At 40.5% G+C, this 23856-nt stretch overlaps 1 protein-coding gene across 2 annotated transcripts in view; it reads right to left on the bottom strand.

Annotated features, from left to right (window-relative positions):
• Nucleotides 1-23856, bottom strand: part of FBXL13 (F-box and leucine rich repeat protein 13) — a 132036-nt gene that overhangs the window by 106683 nt on the left and 1497 nt on the right. For both annotated transcript variants that reach the window (XM_072147222.1, XM_072147223.1), the window contains exons 2-6: nucleotides 23248-23351; nucleotides 18193-18286; nucleotides 16580-16647; nucleotides 15041-15195; nucleotides 9141-9250 (exon numbers count right to left, since the gene is read on the bottom strand). In XM_072147222.1, coding sequence (XP_072003323.1) covers nucleotides 9141-9250; nucleotides 15041-15195; nucleotides 16580-16647; nucleotides 18193-18286; nucleotides 23248-23351 — 531 coding nt within the window. The remainder of the gene's footprint in view (nucleotides 1-9140; nucleotides 9251-15040; nucleotides 15196-16579; nucleotides 16648-18192; nucleotides 18287-23247; nucleotides 23352-23856) is intronic.

Genomic DNA, 23856 nt, shown 5'->3' with positions numbered 1-23856 from the left:
ACTGCATGGGGCCGTTTCTATGGAAACATATGTGATCGGTAAACGGCACCCAGTGTCTTGTATTGTTGACACCGGGTGCTGGGCCACTACGATCAGATTTTCTTTAGGTTTGTCTTGTACAATGCCCGAAAGATGGTGATTATGTCCTGGAAGGACTGTGACCCTCCTCTTTAAAAAAAAATAAAATGGATTGCACTTATTAATAGGGTTATTTCCCTCTATCGATCTGTGTACATCAATAGGCAATATCCTAATAAATTTGAATCTATCTGGTCCAGGTGGAATGTGAACCTGTATACTGCTGATTAGTGCTTAAAGGGGTTATGCCACGAAACTAATTACTTCAAAATGCTCATAAAGAGGTTAAAATATTTCAAAAATCTATTCATAATGGTTACCTGGAATTATAAATACTTTTGTATTTGTTATTTTGATGCTTGTGCAGCATCTATTCTGTGTCACAGAAAAGCAGATGTGGGAGGGGCCTAACAGGCACATGCACAGCACTGACAGAGGCAGTTCAACCACAAGTCCTATAATGCTTTACAGGTGTCTCTCTCTCATAGGGTATGCTTCCACCTGATGAGTTAAAGTAGTCCCTAGACTTACTACAGCTGATTCTGCTAAAGAAACGCCATGTCTCCTCCACCAAAGCCGTGACACTGTTTCGTTCACCTTTCACCACTGCATATGTGAGATACATATAACAGCCAATAACAGCTAAGATATACGTTTTTCAAACACATATAAAAAAAATTAAATATGAGCTAGGATTGGCTGCGAGGGGCAATATAGACAGCTTTTATAAATATTTTTTCTCATAAAATATAACATATATATACTATACTGAGGACTAACTTGTGATACATATATATTATATACACACACTATGGGGGGTGGGAATAAAGCAGAGGTGTTATTTGGAGCGCACAGTGAAAGTCGTAAAAACTGACCCCTCAAGAAAGTGAGGAAAATGCAATAGTGGTGCATTTTTTTTTTTGCTAATTTCACCACATTTGGAATTCTGGCGGTACACAGAAAAATAAGCCCTCACACCGATCTGTACACGGAAAAATTAAAAAGTTATGGATTTTTGAAGGTGGAGAGTGCCTGTGTCTGTATAATGATACCAAACGTGTGTGAATAGGAAATCAGAATAGGTAATGATAGGAGATTCCACTACCAACTACCATCTTAATCCATCCTGATAAACCATAGACATTACTCATAGATCCAGGCATCGGGACTGTGGTATCTTTTTATATTTGTTATCCATGGCCTCCTTCCTTCTAATATCAACTTTTAAAATGATGTTAATGAGCCTGAAGGGTTCTATGGGGTGTTATCAGGATTCCCCCGTGCCTCAGATTCATAGGTTAGATGCATAGATAGATAGATAGATAGATAGATAGAAGATAGACAGATGGATAGATAGATAGATATGAGATAGATAGATATATAGGAGATAGATAGATATATAGGAGATAGATAGATAGATAGATAGATAGATAGATAGATAGATAGATAGATAGATAGATAGATAGATAGACAGACACTCACATGTTGCTGACCTCTGGATGGTCTCCTGCTAGTCAGGGACAGGGGTTCTTTGTAGGACAGCAGGGTAGTAGAGAGGGATGCTCAGTAGTCAGGACTTACAGGAGGAGGGCTGCAGGACATGTGTGAGATGAAGTGAGGTCAGGGCTCAGCTCCTTTACTTGTTTTGACTAATGGTGGATACATGGTGAGGGGAAGGGAAGAGCTGCTACACTGTAATATGTTAGAGCTACAGCCATGTTAGGGGCAGACTGTGATCTGCATGGACCCTCTGTATTCCTAGGTGTAAATACCTTATAATGTGCCCTGTTTGCACTGGTGGAGCCTGATGTTGTTATCACTGAGACATTCAGTACAGACCACACTGAACTCAGCTGCACAGCTCATTCGGCCCCTCCCCCTCGCTCCCATTGGCTGCTCCCTGTCAGCTGGTCTCCTTCAGTCTGAGGCAGTGGAGGAATCTGCAGTCAGAGATGTAAACAGACGAGCAGAAGGTGATTCCTTCTGCGCAGACTCGGCCAGAGGAGAAGGCAGTCAGGACGGGACACAGCTACCAGCAGGGGAGCCAGCAGTCAGCTCACAGCAGAATAGCTCAGTAAGACTGCATATTTTCTAATAACAGTAAATGGTGAAATTATAGCTTACAGTGCACTGAGCTAGAGTATGTATTTCTGCTATGGTGACACAACCCCTTTAAGTGATCATTTTTCTTGCCACGGAAAGGTTGGAGAGATGTGTATAGCGTCTAGGTCTGTCTCTGGTTGCGTGGTTGACTGGATGAGCGTCCGCGTACTAGATGACATCTGCTACTGCTATTACTATGCTACTCAACCTGTCATCATGCCTGTTTGTAACGATACACAATCTTGATAATACACTATGCTGTGCCGTAGTCTGCTGGTATGCAATTTTATAGTTCTGCATTTAAGTAAGAAAAATTTATGAACAAAAACTTTTTTTTTTTAAAAAGACACTGGGTGCCGGTTACCAATTTCCACAGAAACGTATATGCGATCGGACCGTAGCACGCCCCGTGACTTTGATTCTGTTTCTAAACTGAATCAAAGCGGTAAATATACAGGACCTGATGCATGTCTATGTGCAAGTTGTGAGATGCAGATGTTGGTGCAAAAGCTGAAGAGTGAATCATTCCAAACACAAGTTACTAAATGTGTGTAGCCATTAAACAAAAATAGCAAATTAATTTTTTTGTTACAGTAAGCCAAAGAAATATTTTATATTAATGATGGTTGAGGAAATGTTATATTAGAGCAATATGTAGAACACAAATAATTGGAATATGCTGCAACAGACCACAAAGCAAGGGCAAGGTTTCAAAGGATATTTACTTTGTTGTACACTGCAGTTTCATTTGAATCAGCTGGGGAATAGGGGTATAATCCTTCTGAAATATTTAGAACAGCGACTAACAGACCTTCTTAGGATTACTAAATCATACCTCTGTTTTCTGAATTTCATTTTTTGCAGAATATAATAGAAAGCCCTGTACCACTAATCCTCTGTGGTACATCATGGCTTTCTACAATGAGCACTGTGTTCTAGCTGTCAGTATTTGTAAGTGTCCTCGGAAAATGGCCCAAGCATCTTTTGGCAAAGTAACTGGCAAAATATATTTCATATGTTTATATTCATGTGTGATTTACATATGATGTATAACATTTTCATTCAAATGTTTAACTAAAATACTGTACGCAATTAATGAAAAAACTTAAAGGATAAAAAAACTTAAAACGTATCTACCACCAAGATCAAGGATTGTAAACCAAGCGCATTGACATACTGGTGTGTGCCCCCTCTGGCAGGATCCACTCTTCTTTGTCTCCTATGCCCTTGTTTTTAAGAAAAAAAGGCTTTAAAAATCATGCAAATTAGCTGAGAGATTCCAGGCTCCATTGAGACCTATAGAGCCCTGAGCCCCTTAGGCTCATTTGCATAATTGTAACAGCTTTTTTTAAAAGCAAAAAGCCAGGGCATAAGAACACTGATGCTAATAAGCAGTGGGAGAGGGAATGTAACAGCCATTGAATCTGCAGCCTGGAGAGGCTCCTATAGCCTTTTTGGCTCATTAGTATAACTTTAAAAGTTTATTTTAGAAGGAAGGAGACCATGGATAACAAATAGAAGAAGATTACCACAGTCACAGTGCTTGGATCTATGAGTAAGTCTCCCTGGTTTATAGTGTTTGATTCTGATGGTAGATTTCCTTTAAGCTAAAACTACCGTATATACTTGTGTATAAGCCGAGTTTTTCAGCACAAAAAATGTGCTGAAAAACGTCCCCTCGGCTTATACACGAGTCAATACGTGTAAAAAAATATTTAAAAATGGACTTAAAAAAAATAAACTATTTACTCACCCTCCGGTGGCCCCGATGCGCAGTGCTGCTCCCCCGATGTCATTGCGGCTCCTCTTCTGGCTTCCCGGCTCCTCTTCTTGCTTCCGCGCCATCTTCTGTCTTCTTTAACATCACGTTGGGCGCCGCCATTGTTCTTCTCCTGTGCGGCGCCTAGTATGACGTCAGCAGCGGCGCGTCATACTAGGCGCCGCACAGGAGAGAACAGTTGCGGCGCCCAACGCTATGTTAAAGAAGACAGAAGACGGTGCGGAAGCAAGAAGAGGAGCCGGGAAGCCAGAAGAGGAGCCGCGATGACATCGGGGGAGCAAGACTGGACTTGGTATAATATAATACAAATTCATGTTTGACTTTTGTTCAGATCTAGGTAAATGCAAGCCATCTTGCTGTGCACACTTAGCAATGTTAAATGGGTTTCCCATGAAAGAAAGTTCTCAAATTGCAATCCCCTATTGATGTTTACACAAAAAAAGATAATTTTTATCCCCTTACTTAACAATTTTATTTAGTATTACTGCTGTTTTAGTATGCTGTCGTATGGAGGGACAAACAAATTGTATACACCCAGACTGAAATAAAGACGTTGGAATTATATCTGTGAAATGTTGTATTTATATTAATAACAGTGTTATTTGTTAATGTGTTATTTTGTTATCCTGAGTATATTTACGAATCTTGTCTTCATGGGAATACCCCCTTTGATGTCATCCGTGTTTGGTCAGAAAAAGATGGATTTTACTTCTGTAATTAATCTTTTCTTAACACTAACTTACTGACATAAATATTCAAATCTAGTGTGAAAATTCTAGTGGACCGGTGAATCCACCAGTGAACCCCGACACCTGGCGCTATGATAGGGGCCTCCATCTGTCCCCATAGGAGACTCCTGTCAGTAATTGTAACAGTGCTTGATGCGGCAGCTCGATTACTATCACTGCAGTTAATGCATCCAATAGCATCTGCGTATTCAAGACACGGATGCTATTGTCTCTGTATGACGCAGCCGGAAGACTTCCTAAGTGTACGTCACACTTTGACACTAGATGTATCCTGTTCCCATTTGTCTAGCTCCAGAAGACGGCTCCATTGCCCTTTGTCCGGCTCCAGGAGAGTACTATGAGTAGTGTGAGTACAGTGTATGTAAAATCTTTGGGGGCAGAATAACCAAGTAAAACTTTTGGGAAAATGAAAAGGAACCAGTCAGCAGGGTGCATCCCAGTAAACCAGCATGTGTGAAAAAAATTACTTTTAAATCTGTGTGGTAAGGAGCATTTATGATTAAGTCAGGGGGCTGTGACCTGAACCCTATATTCAAGCTCAGCATGCCTTCTGTATTATGATTGACGTCTCTGCTTTCAAACTGCCTGCGTCTTCTGAAGTGTTGCACATGTGCATTGTACACCGGATTTATGTATGGTACACTTACTGCAACCTGATTGCCACGGCATCTGACATCCTGGATACATTTCATGTATGCAAAACATCAGGAAATCAGAATGGAGATGCAGTGCTGAGCTTCACTATCGTATTCAGCTCCCCACCCCCTTGGCTTTATTCTGCTCTTTACCACATGGATGAAAATGAAATTTTACCATATTGAAACAACACAACAACAAGTTAATATAAGCAAAGGGGATTACACGCTGCACAAGGGAACTCTGTATGATGATAAATAAATGTTAGGGAACTATGTGTAAATTAATAAATAGGAGTTAAATCATATACATTTATAATTTTAGGGCTAGTTAAATCATTTACATTTATAATTTTAGGGCTAGTATGCACATTAATAATTGGGGGGGGGGAATTATATGTATAATAACAATTAGGGCATCTTATAAAAATGTATTATGACATTTTGTATAAAATAATTGATAAGTCAGCAATGTGTATGAAAAAGAATAAGGAGAGCATTATATAAAACATCGTTTTTAGTACTGGCACTATATAAAAATAATTAGAGAGATCATTAACCCCTTCATGACCAGACCATTTTTTACAGTCCACCTTCAAAAATTTATAACTTTTTATTTTTCCATGTAAAGAGCTGTATGAGGGCTTGCTTTCTGCATAACAAATTGAACCTCATAATGACCATATTTATTATTTCATGTCGTGTAAGCCGGAAAAAAAATCAAAATACAGTGAAATTGTTGAAAACCTGCATTTGCGCTGTTTTCTCGTGGGGTAGGGATTTTACGGCTTTCACTGTGCACCCCAAATGACATGTCTACTCCATTCTTTGGGTCGGTGGGATCATGGGATACCAAATTTGTATAGGTTTTATAATGTTTTCATGTATTTACAAAAATTAAAACCTACTGTACAAAAAAAAAGTTTTATTTTGCCATCTTCTGGCGCTAATAACTTTTTCATACTTCGTTGTACAGAGAAGTGGGTGATGTCATTTTTTGAGACTTATAATGACGTTTTCAATGCTTCTATTTTTCAGACTGTATTGCCTTATCATCACTTTTTATTGAATTTTATATATTTTTCAAAATGGCAAAAAAGTGGCATTTGACTTTGGGCATTATTTTCCGTTATGGGGTTAAACAGCGTGAAAAACCAATATTATATTTTGATACATCAGGTATTTTCAGACGCGGCGATACCAAACTTGTTTATGATTATTACTGCTTACTTATATTTATATGACTTCAAAGGAAAGGGGGGCGATTTGAATTTGAATTTTATATACAGGCAGTCACCGATTTACATACAAGTTAGGGACTGTAGGTTTGTTCTTAAGTTGAATTTGTATGTAAGTCGGAACTGTATATTTTATCATTGTAATCCCAGCCAGAATTTTTTTGGTTTCTGTGACAATTGTATTTTAAAATGTTGGGTTGTCATAAGAATCAATATTAACAATAAAGCTTCATTGCAGACACCTGTGATAACTGTTATAGCTGATCTTTGTAGCCTATGACTAAAGTACAATAAATTACCAATATCCAGAGGTCCATTTGTAACTAGGGGTCGTATGTAAGTTGAGTGTTCTTAAGTAGGGGACCGCCTGTATATATATATATATTGTGGGAGATTTGGCCCAGTAGAGACCGTGGTAGCGTTGATACGTGATGCAGTCCAAGACAGTGACACCAAAATTATGGTCCAAAACAGGTTTCACCTGCGTTTATTCCAGGAGCAGGTACAAAATAAAACAGCCTTCACATTCAGGCATCAAACAAACAAAATCCTACCAACTAAACAGAGTTTCTCTAACTCACCACTAGAACATAAAATAAGTCGCTACTCCAGGCACAGGGGTCAGGGCTGTGTGCTCTCCAGCCTCCTTTCAGAGAGACACCGCTCTCAGCTCTGCTCAGCAGCTTTATGCAGCCTGATTAGGCTGCTCCCATCACCTGTGTCCAAGGTGCTGGACAACACAAACTCAGCACTAAGGCCTTACATAGTATGAAAACCTAGGGGAAACATACCGTCCATCCACAGTTAACCCCTTCAGTGTCTCACAATATATATATATATATATATATATACACACACACAGTATATATATTTATTTTTAGCTTTTTTTTTTTTTTTTTTTTAACTATTTTTCAGACCCCCTAGGTTACTTTAACCCTAGGTTGTCTAATTGATCCTACCATTTACTGCCATACTACAGTATACTTTGTATCGGGTCTTCGGAAGGCTGTCATTGCATCCGATCTGCGCCCCTGTGACAACGTCACGGGGAGTAGCAAACTTCACTGAGATGGCAGCGCTCATGCTCGTCCATCTTTTTAAAGCCGCCGGCGCAATGGGCGGATTAACACCCGCGATCGATGCTATCACTGATTGCAGGTGTTATCAGTGTTTGCTGCAATATGCGGCAAAGACTTACCGGCTATGTAGAGGGCTTAGCTCGTTAGCTCTCTGCATTCACCTGCAGCCGGCTCGTGACGTACTACTACGTCACTTGTGGGCAAGAGCTTAAGGACTGTAAGGCAAGTTTTGATCACTTTATTTTAAATGTTTCAAAATGGTAAAAAAGTGCCATTTTTTTCTTTTGGGTGTTATTTTCCGTTATAGGGTTAAACGGCGGGAATAACCATTATTATATTTTGGTAGATCGGACATTTTGGGACGTGGCGATACCTAAGATTTTTACTGTTTATTTATACTTATATAAGTTCTAGGGAAAGGGGGCAATGTTAATTTTTACTCTTTTTAAAAAATGTTTCACTTATTTTATTTTTTTTCTACTATTTTTCAGACCCCCTAGGGTACTATAACCTAGGTTGTCAATATAGGTTGATTGATCCTACCATATACTGCCACACTACAGTATGGAGGTATATACATTGTAATAGCTGGGATTAAGCGAGACTCATCTTAGTAACCGATCGCCACCCCCCCCCCCCAATGTCCTTAAAGGGGGAAGCAATCGTATCTAATATGGCGGCGTCATCGGATGTCTGCAACTTGCAGAAGTTTCAATGGATTTATTTTTATGAAGGGGGTGTGCATAATCAATTAGTGGACCTTAGTGGTTTCAATTAACCCCTAAGGTAATGGTAATCAGCAATACATTGGTGACAGCGTACCACAAGTAAATCTGGTGGTAGATACCCTTTAAGAATTACATGAAAGCCAAACTCTTTAGTGCTCTCCAATGGAGTCTACATGCTGGTATACGCTAGCCATGGTCAGATAGTAATTCCAGACTGACAAAATATTTTATTTGTTCAATCCTTTGTTTGTAACCAATCCAAGTAGGAAAAGCTATTTCTCTGTCCAAAAAATTGTTCAGACTGGCAGTACAGAGTACTCTAATATCTAATATCATTTATGCACTTCACTCTCTGAGTGTATCTGTCTGTTCTAAGCAGGCACTGATAAATCTTACTATTCATATTCATTCATATTCCCCTTGGAATAATAATATGGCATAGAGATCCCAATAAAAGCTTCTCCTAAATGGATATTTTTTGGCTATTATCCAAGTTGATTTCACATTATATCAAGCAGACATCACCTCTGTAGGAGAGTGCCAACTAAGAAATATTGTGCAGCAACAGAAATGCCATCATGCCCTCACTAACAAAAGCTAATGGAAAACTTCTATGTTTATGTTTCCAAGTCACTGTGAAAACATGCTGCATATTTTTAGACCCCAGATAACATTTTTAAGTCCCTTACTTGGTGTGTCTACATTAATTTTAGCCCAAGTCAACATTACAATTGTTAGGCATACACATACCTCAAAGTACTCTTTTTTCTTTTTTGAATCCTTAGCTTCAGCGTTCCATGCTTTCAAGATTTTTTTCATGAAGGCATCATCAAAAACGTTCTGAATTCTGATTGAAGCCTCTGAAAAAAAAAACCTCCACGTTATTATTATTTTCTAAAGAAGACCTTCAGCGAACCACCTTTCCAATCCTGGTACAATTGTTGTCTTTCATAGCAAGGGTGGGGGTTACCTCCAGCAAAACTGTGATAAAAAAATGAATCAGCAATACAATACTTGCTAAAAAAAACATAGTTAACAAAGGCAAGGTTACGTGTCAGATTTTGAGTTCAGTGTTAGGAATATAAATAGTTATACGCATATTCCTGCCCAAACAACTTTTGATGAAATTATTATAACTGCAAGAGTGTCTGCAGAAGACCTGTTACACCTCTTAGTACATTGAGGAAGTCACTGACCACGAAGTCCCAGACAGGTGGGACAATCTATATTTGCCACCGTACTAGGATTGAATTAGATCAGATCAAATGGCACATATTCTCCTGCTGTTATGGGAGTGCCACTCTTATTCTAGAAGGTTCCTGAAATCTTCAGTAAACAACCAAATAGACCTCATTGTTTCTGATTTGAACTTTAATTCAAAGAACTCACTTGCTGAGAATTATTGATCATTGCTACTGGTTACTGTTGCTAGGTTAGATTTTGGTCCTCACTGTGGTCTATTCATGTATGCTCTGATGTAACTGCTTAAATGACAATCACCTGAACGAGGCTTTGTGTTGGTAGATATTGCCAACTTTAAAGCCCATCATATCAATAAACCAATGATTTACTCAATTCAGTGAAAAGAGCTTAAAGGGGTTGGCCACTTTACCTCATGTTTTTGTAATGTGTGCGTAAGTGGGGGGGGGGGGGCAGGATATTTGGAAATTTACCAATATACATCTATTATTAGTTCTGCACCACTTTCTCGATATGTAAAGTGAAGCTTCCTGTCATTAACCTCATCAGCCAGACAATCCTGACCATAAAATGGCTACAGATGGAGTGTCATGTGATCTTATCTGTCTATGAGACTATGCTGCAAAACTTTTAATAGATGTGTATGGGTATATTCCTTAATATTCTGCCTCCCACAAGTACACACACATCACAAAAAACATAAGGTAAAGTGGCCAGCCCCTTTAAATGTGTTCTTATTGGCTCTGTGAGACATGAGAACATATAAAGAGAAGGGAAGATAAGCTTTAACTTTCTCTTCGCCTGGTTTCACATACAGTACAGACAAAAGTTTGGACGCACATTCTCATTCAAAGAGTTTTCTGTATTTTCATGACTATAAAAATTGTACATTCACACAGAAGGCATCAAAACTATGAATTAACACATGCGGAATTACACTCACCGGCCACTTAATAAGGTAGACCTGTCCAACTGCTCGTTAACACTTAATTTCTAATCAGCCAATCAGATGGCAGCAACTCAGTGCATTTAGACATGTAGACATGGTCAAGACAATCTCCTGCAGTTCAAACCGAGCATCAGTATGGGGAAGAAAGGTGATTTGAGTGCCTTTGAACGTGGCATGGTTGTTGGTGCCAGAAGGGCTGGTCTGAGTATTTCAGAAACTGCTGATCTACTGGGATTTTCACGCACAACCATTTCTAGGGTTTACAGAGAATGGTCCGAAAAAGAAAAAAAATCCAGTGAGCGGCAGTTCTGTGGGCGGAAATGCCTTGTTGATGACAGAGGTCAGAGGAGAATGGGCAGACTGGTTCGAGTTGATAGAAAGGCAACAGTGATTCAAATCGCCACCCGTTAAAACCAAGGTAGGCAGAAGAGCATCAGAAGAGCACAGTACGTCGAACTTTGAGGCAGATGGGCTACAGTAGCAGAAGACCACACCGGGTGCCACTCCTTTCAGCTAAGAACAGGAAACTGAGGCTACAATTTGCACAAGCTCATCGAAATTGGACAGTAGAAGATTGGAAAAACGTTGCGTGGTCTGATGAGTCTCGATTTCTGCTGCGACATTCGGATGGTAGGGTCAGAATTTGGCGTCAACAACATGAAACCATGGATCCATCCTGCCTTGTATCAACGGTTCAAGCTGGTGGTGGTGGTGTCATGGTGTGGGGAATATTTTCTTGGCACTCTTTGGGCCCCCTGGTACCAATTGAGCATCGGTGCAATGCCACAGCCTACCTGAGTATTGTTGCTGACCATGTCCATCCCTTTATGACCACAATGTACCCAACATCTGATGGCTACTTTCAGCAGGATAATGCACCATGTCATAAAGCTGGAATCATCTCAGACTGGTTTCTTGAACATGACAATGAGTTCACTGTACTCAAATGGCCTCCACAGTCACCAGATTTCAATCCAATAGAGCATCTTTGGGATGTGGTGGAACAGGAGATTCGCATCATGGATGTGCAGCCGACAAATCTGCGGCAACTGTGTGATGCCATGATGTCAATATGGACCAAAATCTCTGAGGAATGCTTCTAGCACCTTGTTAAATCTATGCCACGAAGAATTGAGGCAGTTCTGAAGGCAAAAGGGGGTCCAACCCGTTACTAGCATGGTGTACCTAATAAAGTGGCCGGTGAGTGTATATACTTAACAAAAAAGTGTGAAACAACTGAAAATATGTTCTTCAAAGTAGCCACATTTTGCTTTAATTACTGCTTTGCACACTCTTGGAATTCTCTTGATGAGCTTCAAGAGGTAGTCACCTGAAATGGTCTTCCAACAGTCTTGAAGGAGTTGCCAGAGATGCTTAGAACTTGTCGGCCCTTTTGACTTCACTCTGAGGTCCAGCTCACCCCAAAGCATCTCAATTGGGTTCAGGTCTGGTGTCTGTGGAGGCCAGGTCATCTGACGTAGCACCCTATAACTCTGCTTCTTAGTGAAATAGCCCTTACACAGCCTGGAGGTGTGTTTGGGGTCATTGTCCTGTTGAAAAATAAATGATGGTCCAACCAAACGCAAAGCGGAAGGAATAGTATGCCGCTGCAAGATGCTGTTGACTCGGATGAACGTATCCTCCGCAGCAGAGGTGACTCTTGGTCTTCCTTTCCTGGGGCAGTCCTCATGTGAACCAGTTTCTATGTAGCACTTGACGGTTTTTGCAACTGCTCTATTCATTATGACTAGCAGCTGTGTACCCACCTGACATCTGCACAACTGGTGGTCCCAGCCCCATTTATAAGGCAAGAAACCCCACTTATTAAACCTGACAGGGCACACCTGTGTTGTGAAAACCTTTTCTGGTGACTACCTCTTGAAGCTAATGAAGAGACTGCCAAGGGTGTGCAAAGCAGTAATAATAATAATTCTTTATTTATATAGAGCACACAGATTACGCAGCGCTGCACAAAACATGTCAAATTGGTCCCTGTTCCCATGGCACTCATAATCTTAACAACCTAACAGTATGTTTTTGGAGTGTGGGAGGAAACCGGAGTACCCGGAGAAAACCCACACAAACATGGAGAGAACATACAAACTCTTTACAGATGTTGACCTCAGTGGGATTTGAATCCAGGACCCGAGCACTGCAAGGAAGAAGTGCTACTCACTCAGCCACCGTGCCGCCCAAATCAAAGCAAAAGGTGGTGGCTACTTTGAAGAACCTACAATATAAGACATATTTTCAGTTAAGTATATAATTCCACATGTGTCAATTCATAGTTTTGATGCCTTCAATGTGAATCTACAATTTTTATAGTCAAGATAACACAGAACACTCTTTAAATGAGAAGGTGTGTCCAAACTTTTGGTCTGTACAGTAAGTGAGTTTGTTCAGTCAAACTGGCTGTACATGTCTGCCAGAATAAGTGGCCCAAACCCTGAGCCGCTGAACTAAACTCAGCATGTCACTTCACTTCAGCTGCTCAGCATTTGGGGCGGTTATTCTTCCAGGTACATGCAGCAAGATTGCCTCAACAAACTTACCTCTGCAAATCAGACATCTACCCCATGTTGGCTTTTGAGGAAGGCAATCACCTATCCCCTACTGACATCCCATAGGGACCAGGAACACCTCTGTAAACATGACAATATGAGTAGAGACTGTTTTGAGTATGGAGGTAAATGATGTACATGGTTATCTTGAATAGGTTAAGTAATCTGGAGGAGAGACTTCAAAGTCCTAGTTTACACCTCCGCAGGCTTAGCGGCACCGCAAGTTTTAATAGAATTCCCTCCAAGTAAGATAAAGGAACAGTGGCGTAACTTGAATCTGCAGGGCCCCAGTGCAAAGTCTGTGCCAGGCCCCTGACTATAATGTATGTTTTATAGTACTAGTCTTCTCATATGGGAAAATGACACCTTATGGGCCCCTAAGCCTCCTGGGCCCAGTTGTTATTGCACCCTCTGAATCCTCTCAAGTTATGCCCCTGCAAAGGAAATGTAGCCAATAACTTCATATCCCAGTTATTGAATTATAGGCCACCCCAGCCAGTTACCAGATACATTTTTGGGATTGGGGCAAGGGGACAAACGCGTACCTGGGTCTGAATCTTTTCCGGAGGCCTTGAATGTGGAGATACAAAGAACTGTCATTGGGAGCCGAGCAAGTGGCTCATGTTCAGTCTCAAAAAAATTTGGGAGATACGGACGGGTCCGATGACACTGGATTCATAATTCTATGACCTCCCATTGAGAAGTTAGAACTCATTCTATGTCCAACAGGTAGGAGGTTTTCTAGAGCCCACTAGGGGTGTGAGGGGTGTGTCTATACCAGCCATAAAAGCAAGTTACTCCCCTCGGCTATTGTTCTTGTCCTGGGGGATTATTACAACAATAGATTAAATAATTCAATAAAACATTAAATCAGGAAGAATCTAAAAGTGCCAGGCATCTATCTTCATTGGTTTAGCACAAAGTAACTGACTTTCACTTGATTGCCTCTACTTCTACTCCACTCGTAAGTTTTACTCTGTCAACTGTACATATATTCTCTTGTGTGTACTGTATTGTTTTTTCGAGACTGCCAATAAGGCCATTAAATGTACTAATTTAACCTGTATTGTTTTTTTTCTCTAGGTCCACAAATCCTTATGTTAGTTATCCATGGCCTCCTTTATTCTAAAATCAACTATTAAATTATGCTAATAAGCATGAAGGGCTCTGGGGGGGGTGTTACTTAAGCAACTCTGTGCTGCAGCTTTACAGTGCTAGACTGCTGTCTTCGCCTCCCACCTGCCTGCACCTTCCTCCCTTCCTATGTCGGCTTTAATCTCACACAGTGTGTGTGGAGGGAGGGGTGCTCTGCTCTGTAACACCCCCAGATACATTAAATGCACCCCACAATTTTCTACATGAGTATGAGAATACCCCCCATGTAGATGTAAACTGCTGTATGGGCACACAGCAGGGAACAGATTTCTCTTTAAGCTGTCAATACCACACATGTGGCTGTAAACTGCTATAGAGATCCGTGTCAGGAGTTGGAATGAAAACTTTTGGCTTTTGGAAAGCATATTGTAATTGAATCTTCATGTCCCATGTTGTATTTGAAGAGCTTGTGGCATACTGGAACAGTGAAAACCACAAATAGTGACCCTACTTTGGAAAATACTCCCCTCAAGGAATTGAGCAAGGGCCATGGCCATAATTATAGTTCCACAGGCATTTCAAAGTATTCAGTAATATTTAATATTCTGCATCAACTTTTGAAAATGTTGATTTCTCTTTTTTCATTCGCAATAAGAACGTGTATTTTCTCATTTGTAGGCAAAAGTCACATAATGAATGAATTTGTGAGCAAAAAGCACAAACACAGTCAGACACAATTCACTATGTCATCTCAACAAAAAATAAAAATCTCAAACAATAATTTTTATCCAAAAATAGTATAATGAATGTACAGACCAATCCAACACATAATATATAATACTTACTTAAATGCTGCTTATTGCGAAATTTTAACCATTTATCCCAACGTCTAATTATGGTTCGCAAAAATGTTTTTGTATGATGAGCCTCTGCATTCTGCAGCTTGACCTGTGTGTCCAGTCGTTTGGCTTTCCTTGTTGAACAATATTTGATCCATGCACTGCAAGTGGAAAGAGTAAATATTTTATTAGGCTTTCAATGCATGAAATTGCATCCATGTAATCTAATCTGCTTTTAAAAGGATTCTGCCTTGAAACTTTGTTATATTATTGTTGCTTACTGCAAACAAAAGGTGATATAGTCTAACTGTTGGGATGATATAACTTACAGTATACAGGCGGTCCCCTACTTAAGGAAACCCGACTTACAGACAACCCATAGTTACAGACGGACCCCTCTGCCCCATGTGACCTCTGGTGAAGCTCTCTGGATGCTTTACTATAGTCCCAGACTGCAATGATCAGCTGTAAGATGTCTGTAATGAAGCTTTATTGATAATTCTTACATACAAATTCAACTTAAGAACAAACCTCCAGCCCCTATCTTGTATGTAACCCGGGGACTGCCTGTATTATCATAATATCTACAGGGTGTAAATTGGACTGCTCTCTACTGCCATTATCAGCCAACAACAAATAACTGATGCTTCTTTGGATAGCATGGAGCTGGTACTGGAACTGGTCCTGGAGCTCTCAACTACCTTAAGCTCTCAACTTGATTAAGAACATCTATGAGCCGAGACATAACTGCTGCAAATTTTAAAGATATTTTAAAGGGGCTGAATCAGATCTCTGAAGGAAGAGACCACAGTCCTTGTCCCATTTTCCTGCCCTACATAGTAGAGTAGTTGTGCTTGCTGCTGCAGCTTACCCTGGTAGCAATGATGAATGGATGTGTTGTTCATTTTCCAGTGACGCATGAATGGAGCTCACCAGATCTCTGCAAATGCTTATTGCATCCAATCGAAGGGATGCAGGTGTTGACCAACTTTTAAGTTATGGGGTTGTCCACTTTCAGAAAAAATTTGTTTGTGGTATGAAAAGTTAGACCATTTTCCAATATACTTTCTGTACCAATTCCCCACAGTTTTCTAAATTTCTGCTTGCTGTTCTGCTATATAACACTTACTTACAATAGATAGGAATCATTGATGGACATGCAGGTGCACAAGCCATTATATCACACGGCTCTGATTACACTCTGTGATAATAAGGGCTCCTGCCATGCTTATATAGCAAATGAAAAATATATGGCTTATGGTAGGAGGGGAATGAAAAAGAGAAATGCAAAACACAGAAAAAACTGGGCCTGAAAGAGCGAAATCCGATTTTGCTTCCTCGCTGTTAAAGCCACAGCAACAGATCTTAAACCGCAGGCAATACACCAGGGTGGTATAATTTCTCTCATGTTGTATTAATGGCTAAATGATCTTTATCTACCTTTTGTCCTCTTTTTAACTGTATTCCTGTAATGTTTAAAAGAACCCTCTACTTTCCATAACTATTTCAGCTAATCCCATTTTTGTCAGGCTGTAAAATACTCACATAAAGTACAGCTTCTGCAGTTTGTTGATGTAAAATGAGTACGCCTTTTTGAACAGCTCTGGTGACACCTGAACGGAAAAAGATGACCTAAGTCAAAGAAATTTTAAGCAATAGGAAAATCTGATGGTCTGTGTCCAGGATGATACACTAATCTAAGTAATCTAAAATCTTTGTCCATCCCCAGAGGAAGGCATCTGCCAAAAAGCGTGTTAGAGTTGGCTTCATCCTGGAGAACACAGCATTGGTAAAATACGATCCATTATATATAACTGTGACTTTGTACTATGGCTTATAAATTGGATCTAAGATTTAGATTGTATCACATACATATATACTTGTAGCAAATGATGATTTAGTTGTGTGAGAAACCGAGAAGCATATTGTATGACCCATCCATCTAATGATATTGTTTAATTTGAATGACCGATTGTGATGACCACGGCAGGACCGGGGACCACAAGCCTCCTTAGTTGTCCTATGGTTCTGATTCCTGATACCAGATTTGAAATTACATTTATAGAAGATGTTGTTAATAGCCGGGGTGTAACTAGGAGAGGCTGGGCCCCATAGCAGATTTCTGCATGGAGCCCCCCCTTCTAAAGGGGAGCTGTGATTGGTTGCCATGGGCAACTAGAAATATTCTGACTTCCAGACAGCTTGATAAATCTGCCCCATTAAGTAAATACAAACCCAGTGCAACCTGTTAGAGTCAGTCTGCGTTCCTGCAATGCACTCAGATTGCTCTTTGAAGTGCATTGCTAGGGGATTGGGAGAAACGCATGACTGATCACGTGTCTGGCAAGCTGCAATGTGTGTTCTGCATTTAAATAATATTGCTTCATACCAAATGCAAGCCTTTTGGTTAAAAAGTACATGCATCTGTTCATGCTTGCAATGTTCTTCATGATGCAATCGAAGCACAACATGGAAACGCAGTCTAAGGGCCATGCAGGGAAAGCAGCGTTTCCTAGAAATGCATGCATTTGGCTGGTTTGAAAGTGTTTTTCTTCAATGCTGGAAGTATAAGCATCTGTGTTAATGGGGTTTTCCCACAAAGCAAAGTTAGGTCCTATCCACATGATAGGGCCTGACTGGTTGATCAGTGGGGGTGATGGCGAGAACCGTCTGACCCCTCGCCGTTCCTTAAACTAAAGGAGCAGACGGCCGCGCACACTCACAGCGCAGTGCTCTGCAATTTCTGTCAGCTCCATAAAGATTAATGGAGCAGAACAGTCATGTGCAGCCGTCAGCTCCATTAATCTGACGGAGCGAAGAGAGGTCTGACAGGCCCCCTTGTTCTCGCGATCGGCGGGGTTCTCAGCACTGAGACCCTCAATGATCAGCAGGTTAGGCCCTATCCCTTATCTGGCAGTGTAAGCAGCTGTGTTAACATTTGCTGCTAACACTTCCAGAATTGAATAAAAACTGATTCAAACCAGCTAAACGGATGGTAAACATGCAAAAACACATGCGTTCTTAATGTGACCACACGCAAATGCATGCGTAAAAACGCATGCATTTCAGGCACATGCTTTCCGGGATGCTTTAAAAAAGCCAAAAATTGCACATGTGAATAAACCCGCAAGTTTCTAGGTTACATAAAGAGGAATTACCAGCTGATCTTCATCCTGCCCAAAAAGATATTCTAAATAGCTTCCTGTCACAGCCTTTACTTTGGGTTTCCTTGAGTCATCAATGTATGAATCCCTGTTAGATAGAGAATACAACTGGTGATCTAAAATATGAAAACGCACAAAGCATTACCAATATCTCCTGTTTTGTTGTTCTATTTTTCAGCATACTTTAATCAATTCCTCACTCAAAATCCATTACATTCATTAAATGAGAAATTTTATAATTTACTTCCAGCTGATACAAACCTGTCCTGGGTCATGTGATGGACACATTTTTTATAAGTCTACATTCAAACGGCTGTATTTTATGGACATGTACACGCCCTTGTCTATTCTATGGGCTCATGCATGGGGCTGTTTCCAAGGCCCCGTGTATAAGCCAATTCCCACAGCAAAAACCTCAATTTGTGTCCGAGTTTATGGCTTGGGTTGTCTTATTATTGCTTATGACTGTCGGGCCATCAACTACAACTGAGATCTATATACGGTCGTGTGAAGTTACCGTATACTCGAGTATAAAATCAGTTTTTAGCAGATTTTATACTGCTATTTTACTCGAGTCTTTGGAAAAAAAACTCTCTACCCATCATCGGCACAAGCGGCTGACTTCATCGTGTATGCGATCGCACCGTACCCGAAGACGAAGCCGGAGTTGAAGACAGAAGAAGACCTGCGGATGGCGTCGGATATGTGAGTACAGAGTTTTTGGGGGTTTTTAGGCTGGGCAGGGGGCTGCTGTCTATATACTGGGGTGCAGGCACTGGCTGTATACAAGAGGGTGCAGGCACTGGCTATATAATGGGGGTGAAGGCATTGGCTATATACTGGGGGTGCAGGCACTAGCTATATACAAGGGGACAGGCACTGGCTATATACAAGGGGGGTAGGCACTGGCTATATATTGGGGGGCAGGCACTGGCTATATACAAGGGGGCTGCTGGCTATATACTGGGGGCAGGGGGCTGCTGGCTATATACAAGGGGGCAGGCACTGGCTATATACAAGGGGGCTGCTGACTATATAATAGGGGGCTGCTGGCTATATACTGGGGGATAGGGGCTGGCTTTATACTAGGTGGCAGGGCTGGCTATATACTAGGGGGCTGGATATATACTAGGGGACATTGGCTGCTGGCTATACACTAGGGGGCAGGGGCTGGCTATATACTGGGGGCATGTGCTTGCTGGGTATATACTGGGGAGGCTGTGACTAATGCATTTCCCACCCTAAGCTTATACTCGAGTCAATAGGTTTTCCCAGTTTTTTGTGTTAAAATTAGGTACCTCGGCTTATACTCGGGTTTGCAATACGGTGGCCAAAGGGTGCTTAGGGTATACTTACGCCTGGCTGATTTTTAGCAAAAATGTCTTCAATTGTCCTATTCATCAGAATAGGAATGAAAGAAAGTGATCAAATGTTATGTAAATATATATACATTAACATGTGGTCATTTGTTTTAATGTGGGTATACAAATCGCTGTAAATATCCTGTTGTGTACAGTGTGATATGTCACCGACAATATTGGAAATTGTATGGAGATGAATAATCATACTCAGAAAAATACCAAATATAACTGGAATTGTAAGTCCAGATCAGCAAGCTATATTGATAAGTGGTGCTCATAGAGAGAGATTCTGGCTTTGTGAAAGACCCCTTTTAAATATCTGCGGGGTGTATCAATGCGGTTCCCTGGATTTGTCAGTTTTCTTTCGCTGGAGTGAACAAATTATCGCAGTATATGGTAGGATCAATATAATAACGTTTTTTCACTGTGATTAACCCCTTAACGGAAAATAGTGCCCAAAAGTAAAAAATGGTACTTTTTAGCCATTTTGAAAAATATATAAAATTCAATAAAAAGTGATCAAAAGGTCATAAATCCTAAAGTACAAAAAGCAAACTTAACTTACACAGTGTTACCACTAGGAGGCAAGAAAAACCCACTATAGAGTTGGAACAAGTGCTTGAACAGCAAGCTTATTTCTCCTCTTTAATTTTTGGTGAATACATCGGTCAGGATCATGATATCTATAATATAGACGTAGAAAATACCTGTACACTGTCAGAGGATGACACGCCCCATGTGCATTCTGTGCACTAAGGTCTGCTAGCAATCTGTTAAATAGTTCTTATTTATTAGATCACATACAAAAATCTATGTTCTGGAGAGTGGGTAAATAATGTCTCAGATGCATTTAATCTCTTCTACTCTCTTTCATTCAAAATACTGCATAAATCCATCAGTGTCCAAAAAATCTTCCAAACTTTGGGTATCTTGCAGAAGCCCTATGTCCATCTGCACACATTGCCAATCATGTCCAGACTTTCTGAGGGACATGTATCGCTCTTATTGCTTCATTTTTATTTTTTTGTGCAACTTTTTAGGCGCAGAATCAAGCAGCGTACCAAAGTTAGCTGCCTCCAGGATTTAGTGCAGTGTGCCGCAGAGCCCCGCCAATTTTCTAAAGGCAGTGCAAATGCAACCTGTGCTGTGCTGTCACACAGTTTTTCTTGGACCGTTTTCGAATGGGCTGAATACTCATGTGTTTTTGTATGTTTACCAGGTGTTTGGCTGCTTTGAATCTGTTTATCTTCATATCTAGAAGTGTAGGCAGACGAAAAGGCAGCACACCAGATTGTAGTGAAAAAATACCTTAGTGGATTTATTCCATGTGAAAGAGCAACGTTTCGGCTCCAAACAGTGCGTTTTTTTCTGTTTGGAGCCGAAACGTTGCTCTTTCACATGGAATAAATCCACTAAGGTATTTTTTCACTACAATCTGGTGTGCTGCCTTTTTTTCCTTTGTCTATATACTTGAAGGACCTGATGCCCGGCCCTCTTAGGCGTGCACCCGCTTTTTATTTTTGTTTACTCATTTCCTGTTTTGATAGTGCTGCTTGGATCTTTTCTTACTGTAGAAGTGTAGGCAGCTTTGAAATTAATTAAAACCAGCAAAACTCATTCTTTTTTGTCTTTTTAAAAGCGAACCAAGAACGGTCCAAGAAAGCACCATGTGAACACATGGATTTTTGCATGTTTACCAGCAGCTGTGAAAATACATCTGCTTACACTTCCAGAAGTCAAGAAAACACAGTCAAACCAACCAAAGCATGGTGAACATGCAAAAACGTATGCGTATTAAGCACGTGCATTTTTAGTGCGATTAAAAATGCACCAAGAACTGACCTAGAACGCACTGTGTGACCGCAACCTTACCGATTACAAACACATGGAAACGCATATGGGATTGGGCCGCATACAAAAGCCATGTGCGGCCGTACCTAAAGATTGGGTCAAGATCACTGATGAAAATACAGCTGTAAGATTTCCTTTATGTAGTATAAGGCTATGTATAGTATTGTTGCAGCAGTATACTGTAAAAAATGAAAAACTGAAGCATAAGGTTGCGGTCACACATTCCGATAGTGTTGTGTACATAACGCTAGTGCATGGGGATGGGGGCATGCCTTGGCCCAACTGCATATATGCGTTTTCTTGTATTGTTTAACCCCATAAGGACGCAGGTTTTTTTTGCTCATTTCTCCCTCTCCACCTTCAAAAATCCACAACTTTTTTTTTTCTGTTTACAGAGCTGTGTGAGGGCTTATTTTGTGCGTAAAAATTTTACTTTCCTGTGATGTTATTTATTATAACATGCTGTGTACTGGGAAGCTGGAAAAAAATGCCAAATAATGAAAAATTAAAAAAAAAAAAAAACGCATTAGCGTCACGTTCTTGTGGGCTCAGTTTTTACGACTTTAACTATGCGCTCCAAATAACATGTCTGCTTTATTCTTTGGTTCGGTATGAACGCGGCAATACCAAATTTAGACCGGTTTTATTGCTTTTTAATACATTTTCAAAAATTAAACGAATGTGTACAAAAAAGAAAAAAAAAATTGTCATCTTCTGACGCTAATAACTTTTGTGTACTTTGGTGTACGGAGCTGTGTTAGGTGACATTTTTTGCAAAATGAGCCGACGTTTTTATTGCTACCATTTTGATTGGTCTGTGCAACATTTTGATCACTTTGTATTCCATTTTTATGTGATGTAAAATGGTGTAAAAGTCACCTTTTGGACATTTGGGTGCCATTTCCTGTTAGGAATAACCGATTTTATATTTTGATAGATCGGGCATTATTGGACACGGCAATACCTGATGTGTTTTTAATTTTTACTGTTTATTACGTTTTATATCAATTCTAGGGAAAGGGGGGTGATTTGAATTTTTTATATTTTATACATTTTTTTCCTTTTTTAAACTTTTTTTAAAACTTTTTTTTTACTATTTCTTAGACCCTTTAGGGTAACGAATCTTCAGAAACCATGCAGCCTCGGGTCTGACAAAGACCCTAGGCTGTCATGGCAACCGATCGCCGCCCCCTGATGACGTTCGGGGGCGACATTCTCAATAAAGATGGCGACGCCCACGAGCCGCTGTCTTTTAAATTGGAAGGGTTAACAGCTGCTGCAATATGCAACAAACCCCACCTGTGTAGAAAGAGGGCTCAGCCCGTGAGTCTTCTTCATACACCCCTGCACCTCTGCGCTGTAGAACTATGGCGCAGAGCGTCAAGGGGTTAAATTCAAGACACCAGGGCCTGGTTACCAATCGCATATGTTTCCCTGGAAACTCATATGCGATCGAGCCAAAGACTGCCCACATCCCCGTGCACTAGTGTTATGTTATGAACGCAATAGTAGCAGAACATGTAACCGCGGCCTAAGGCTGGTACCACATGTACCGCTTTGTCTGCGTTTGCAGACGCAAACAAAGCCGCACCCACCGGGGCGGGCCGATCGCATCGGCGTTTCTTGGAAACCCCTGCGATCGGGAACAAGCCGCCAGTGTTTTGCGTTAATTTAATGCAAAACACCGGCGGCTCGTTCCCAATCGCAGGTGTTTGTCTGCAAACGCAGACAAAGTGGCACGTGTGTCATCACCCTAACACCATTTCAATTTCAGCCACCAGCAAGTGTAATTACTCAGAGATATCAGAATCATTATAGTGTTGTATTATTTAAGTACCATAGAAGAGAATGATGACCCTTCTCTAACATCTCCTTAATCTTCTCCTGCAAATACTGGAGTGGATTTTCTGGACACATAGCACACAATCCACAAAGTAGAGCCTAGAAAAAATATTTAGACAATAATTATGTTTTTATAGTAAGTGCAATATACTTCAAGTTATTATTACATTGGATACAAAGTGTTGTGCCTTATGTGTGTTCTTTATATAACCAACACATTGCACCAACATACTTGGCAATGGAGAGTTTCCCCAAATGTGTTATTAAATTGAGTGAAACATCAGGACTTTTGCATATATCAGAACCCAGTGTTTTGCATGTACACAATGGAAAACACTGGGTGTTTGTTGACAATCATATACATTTCAACGGAAACGCAGATGTGATGGGGCCAAGAATCGTCCCCAGGTATTTGCATTGCATTGACACCCCAAGGCCAAGTTCACGTTGCATTTTGAGACGCAATCCAATGGCTATATATGCAGCATAAAAATAATCATAATAAATCTCAATTTATATAGCGCCATCATATTCCATAGCACTTTACAAATCATACCATACAAACAAAATAAAACATTGCAGGGTAATTACATAATCACAAGAA

Source organism: Engystomops pustulosus, chromosome 4 (assembly GCF_040894005.1).
Source record: "Engystomops pustulosus chromosome 4, aEngPut4.maternal, whole genome shotgun sequence".
Taxonomy (NCBI): domain Eukaryota; kingdom Metazoa; phylum Chordata; class Amphibia; order Anura; family Leptodactylidae; genus Engystomops; species Engystomops pustulosus.
Note: the sequence above shows the minus strand (reverse complement) of the source record. Positions and strands in the feature narration are given on the sequence as shown.